Genomic DNA, 5,046 nt, shown 5'->3' with positions numbered 1-5,046 from the left:
CACTTGTAGTCCCAGCTACTTGGGAGGCTGAGGAAAAAGAATCACTTGAGCCCAAGAGTTTGAGGTTGTGAGCTATGATGCCATAGCACTCCACCAAGGGCAACAAAGTGAGACTTTGTCAAAGAAAAGAAAAAAAGAAGAAGAAAAAAAAATAGATAAGGCTTTTGTCTTACCTTAATGAAAGACTTAATGAAGACTTTAAATTAACTTTAATTAACTTTAAATTAACTTTAAATTAACTGTCTTGAATTTTCTCAAAGAGATATAGGATACCATGGACAAAAAACTAGAGGAAACCAAAAACAAACAGAGAATATCAACACAGAGATAAAAATGAACCAAATAGAAATTCTTTAGCTGAAAAATACAATAGCTGAAATTTAAAAAAAGAAAAGTTCACTAGAGAAGTTCAACAGCAGATTTGAGCAGGCAAAAGAAAGAATTAGCAGGGTGAAGCCTGTGGCTCAAAAGGGCAGGGTGCTGGCCCCACATGCTGGAGGTGGCAGGTTCAAACCCAGCAAAAGAAAGAAAGAAAGAAAGAAAGAAAGAATTAGCAATCTTAATGTTAGGACAATAGAAATTATCCAGTCTGAAAAGAAAAAAGAAAAGCATGTGTGAAGAAAAATGAATAGAACCAAAGGGACCAGTAGGATACCATCAAACATAGCAATATATGGTAGTCTCAGAAGAACAGGAAAAAGATAAAAGGGTAGAAAGACTATTGGAAAAAAATAATGGCTAGAAACTTCCCCAATTTCATGAAAGACATGAATCTACATGTCCAAGAAACTTGATGGGCTCTAAGTAGGATAAACATAAAGAAACATAAAAATATATTGTGATCAAACAGTTGAAAGGCAAAAACAATCTTGAAAGCAGCAAGAGAGAACTGATTCATTAAGTATAAATGAGCTTTAATAAGATTAACAAATGACTTCTCATCAGAAACTATGAAAGCTAGAAAGACATGGAAGTATACACATATAAAGTGCTAAAAGAAAATAATTGTCAATCAACAATTCTATATTCGGCAAAACTATTCTTTTAAAAAATGAAGAAGAAATTGTCATTCCCAGGTATATCCAGAAAAAGTAGAATGAATTTGAAGTATTTCTTCTTTTTCTATTGTCTGTAAGATTTGGCATGATCTGTTTTTTTGAAAGTATCTTCTATTTTTATTTATAAATATTAGTTGTCTATTTTTTTTACATTTTTTTGGCCAGGGCTGGGTTTGAACCCACCACCTCCAGCATATGGGGCCGGTGCCCTACTCCTTTGAGCCACAGGTGCCACCCTAGTTGTCTATTTTTTGAGACTTTGGATAAATCTTCTTTGTACTTGGTATATTTTCAGAAATGGGTATCACCATTTGTAGCACTACAGGGAAAATCCAACAACAATGATGACTATAATACTGGGATATGAATAGCAAAACAGTAATAATAATAGCAGTTGATATTTATGTGCTAGGCACTCTGCTGAAAGGTTTATATAAATCTTTTCACTTTAACACTCTATGGGATAGACTTCATTACTCTCTTTTACAGATAAGGAAATAAAAGAGAAACCATTAATGGACTTCATCTTATATAAATATTAATAGACAATATTAAGAATCAAACACAGATTTTTGTGATCTCAAAGCCTATATTCTTCACCACCACACTAATATTGTCTCCAGACTCAAAGAAGGAACAGCATAGAGGCCTGTGATCAATAATCACTGGTAATGACCAGTAATTCTAAAGTTAGGTATTATACCTCAAAGAATTGAAAACAAGTGGTCAAACAAATGCTTGTACATGGGTGTTCAGAGCAAGACTATTCTCAATAATCAAATATCCATGGATAAACATGGATCTCCTAGATCTGGTGAACGACTAGTGTTTAACTTCAGTTCAGGCACTGGAATAAGTGGTAAGCATTAATTGAGCACTTTCTATGTGGAGGGCGTTATGGCAAGTACATTACAAAGATGAACTCATTAACCTTCACAACAACTCTGTAAATATCGAACATAGTATTATCCCCATTTTACATATGAGGAACTAAAGCATAGCTAGGTTAAATAGGTTGTCTAAAATCACGTAACTAGGCTCGGCGCCTGTGGCTCAAGCAGCTAAGGCGCCAGCCACATACACCTAAGGTAGTGGGTTTGAATCCAGCCTGGGCCCGCCAAACAACAATAATGGCTGCAACCAAAAAATAGCCGGGCGTTGTGGCAGGTGCCTGTGGTCCTAGCTACTTGGGAGGCTGAGGCAGGAGACTCTCTTGAGCCCAGGAGTTGGAGGTTGCTGTGAGCAGTGAAGCCATAGCACTCTACCCAGGAGGACAGCTTGAGGCTCTGTCTCAATAAAAAATAAAAAATAAAATCACATAACTAGTAAGTGGCAAAGCCAAGAATCCAGGCATTTGGCTTTAGGGTGGCATGCTCTTAACAGCACACTACACAATTTCTCTCTCTCTCTCTCTTTTTGTCTCTCTCTCTTTTTAAAGCACTCTGCAAACAAGGAAATTGAGGTTCAGAGAGGTTACATTCTTGCCAAAGATTACATAGGTTACATTCTTGCTGAAGATTGCGTAGTTATCCAAGGGTCTCAGATAGAGTATTTGAACATTGAGCTATTTAACCACAAAGTCTGTCTTTCTGCCACACTACTTGTCAAGATCACTAACATAAAGATGATGGGCTTGGACAAGACTGTTTGAAGAGGAAAGAGCATAGTGCAAGAATTCAGAATAAAGAATTTGCAAAGCTGAGAAAGTTGTTAAAGGTTATTTGCATACCTATGAGTACTGTAAAACTATAATAATATTTTGTTAACTTCAAAGGCAAATCTAAGATCAAAGGTCCGAGTGAAAGTTGATACTGCTGCCTTCTTTGTGTAGTTTGCCTCTCATTCTCTTGGCCTCCAAAATTCAGGGACGCTTACACAAATGAAGATAGGGTGGCACAACATTAGATAAGAATCAAAGAAATTTCTCCTTGTCTTACAGGAAAGTGAAGAAAATAAAACCAGAACATATTTAAAAGTAAAATAGAGAGCAAAATCTAAAACTGATATAAGGGTACTGGGACTAAAAGCAAACTTTATACCTTACTTTTTATAAGGATGTTTTAAAAGATGTTAACAAAGATACTGGTAGAATACTTCACGTTATTGAGTAATCTGAGCCAATGAGCAATTAAAAGGAACATTAAATTTTTGGTGAGACTTATGAAAGTGGGTAAAATGTCAAACAAGACCAGTCTAATAAGCCAGTTTTATCGCTCACCACTCTCCTCTTAGTGGTTAAAAGCCAGCCGTGGTGGCCTTTTTGCAGTTTGTCACATGTTGCGTCCTCTTTTGTCAACATTCACTTATTAATTCAACAAAAACCACTGGGCACCTACCATGTGCCAGGCATCGTGCTAGGTGACTTGACTGTGTGGTAAATACTCCTTGCTCTCAAGAAGCTCATGCTCTAGTGAGAAAGACATTCCAAGCCAGCCACAGAAAGCATTAGATACACTCATGATAGGGGAAGTGACGATAAAGCATGGGACGCTATCTTTGTACACAGCAGTCTGATGTATTCTGATAGGTTGAGAAGGGCCTTTTCTGTGGAAATAATATTTAAATGGACCAAAAGGATGAGCAGTGGCTCAGCAGGCGGAGGAAACAACATGGCTTATCTAACATGTGGGCTTAGTGAGAGAAAAGAGTGACTGTCTGAAGGTGATGAGGAACGTGATTAAGATAACTCCCAGAAATTTCTAATTAACAACCAGGGGCCATTTACTGAAACGGAGCACTCTAGACTTTAAGCACGTCAATGTGTATGATCAAGAACTTAATCGCAGATGTCTGAGTTGAAGTGCTTGCCAGACGATCAAGTAAGTGGTGATGAGTTGGACATATATATAGGTTTGGGCTTAGAACAAAAGTCTGGGCTGTGCACATAAATTGTGGGTGAGTATCTGTACACACCAACAAAGTTATGGAGTAAGAGCAACTAAATCATTTAGGGATAATGTAGTACCAAGAAAACGCAAGTACCCGGCATTTCAAGTACATGAGAAAAACAAACAAAAAAAAGAAACTAGACAGAATGAACGTCTACTACAATGAAACAAGGAAAGTGACTATTTCAATAGAGAGCTGTGAAATGCTACTGAGAGAGCAAACGAAATAGAACTATCTCCTTTGTGGCTTAGAACATTTTTTGCTTTAGGGCTGGTTAAATTTATATTCATCCTGTAGCTTCTAGCTGATTTACTTCTTTCAGGCCAGCATTGCCTGATTCCTAATTGTGTCCTACAGACCCTTGTACATACCCCATCTCAGCATTTATCGCTCTGTGTTACAAATGTACTTTCCTATTTACTTGTCTGTATTTCTATCACACTTGAAATTTGTCAGATGTATGAAGAAGCCAGACTTGGGGAGGGAGGGGAAGGTCAGGTTCAACATTATGTCTCCCATTTGTGTTTTATCCTCACCACAGGAGCTAGCATAGTACCTGACAGCCAGGTTAGCTCTCAGTAAATAGTTGTCAATATGTATTTACTTACAAATAAATCCAATAACCAAGCTGGATATAATAGGGAAAATAATACATCACAGAGTCAGTTGGACAAGGAGTCTATCTTCAGGGAGATTCTTCCCTGATTATGTGCACGTAAAACTTAAGTGAACAAATAGAATAGAGTATGTTTCTTACCATTTCAGTAGTCATCACTTTTGCTACAATGTGTGTTATAGTCTTCCCAAAGTCTCTTTTTCCTTTCCTACGCCTCAGAATTCTTGGAAAGAAAGGTCCATGAACTCTGTAGTTGAAAATATTTAGTTGTGATTAAATTAACATGAAAAAGACTCAACCCATCCGTTCTTGGTAAATAGAAACTTTGTATTAAGCCTCTTTGAGAAATAGGTTTCATTAGTTTTAAACTCCTGGAAAGCAACGAGCAACTTAAGATCTCAACATCTTGATTAAGATATTTTATTTTATTTTTATTTTTATTTATTTATTTTTTTGAGACAGGGGCCTCAAGCTGTCCCCCGG

At 37.0% G+C, this 5,046-nt stretch overlaps 1 protein-coding gene across 1 annotated transcript in view; it reads right to left on the bottom strand.

Moving 5' to 3' along the window:
* SHCBP1L (SHC binding and spindle associated 1 like) overlaps positions 1–5,046 on the bottom strand; it is a 45,237-nt gene that overhangs the window by 13,954 nt on the left and 26,237 nt on the right. The window contains exon 4 of the mRNA XM_003785796.2: positions 4,705–4,810. Within this exon, the coding sequence (XP_003785844.1) occupies positions 4,705–4,810 (106 nt within the window). The remainder of the gene's footprint in view (positions 1–4,704; positions 4,811–5,046) is intronic.

Source organism: Otolemur garnettii, unplaced genomic scaffold (genome assembly GCF_000181295.1).
Source record: "Otolemur garnettii isolate 467f Iridium unplaced genomic scaffold, OtoGar3 scaffold00016, whole genome shotgun sequence".
NCBI classification, from domain to species: domain Eukaryota; kingdom Metazoa; phylum Chordata; class Mammalia; order Primates; family Galagidae; genus Otolemur; species Otolemur garnettii.
The sequence above is the reverse complement of the archived record's forward strand: the minus strand, read 5'-3'. Positions and strand labels throughout refer to the sequence as shown.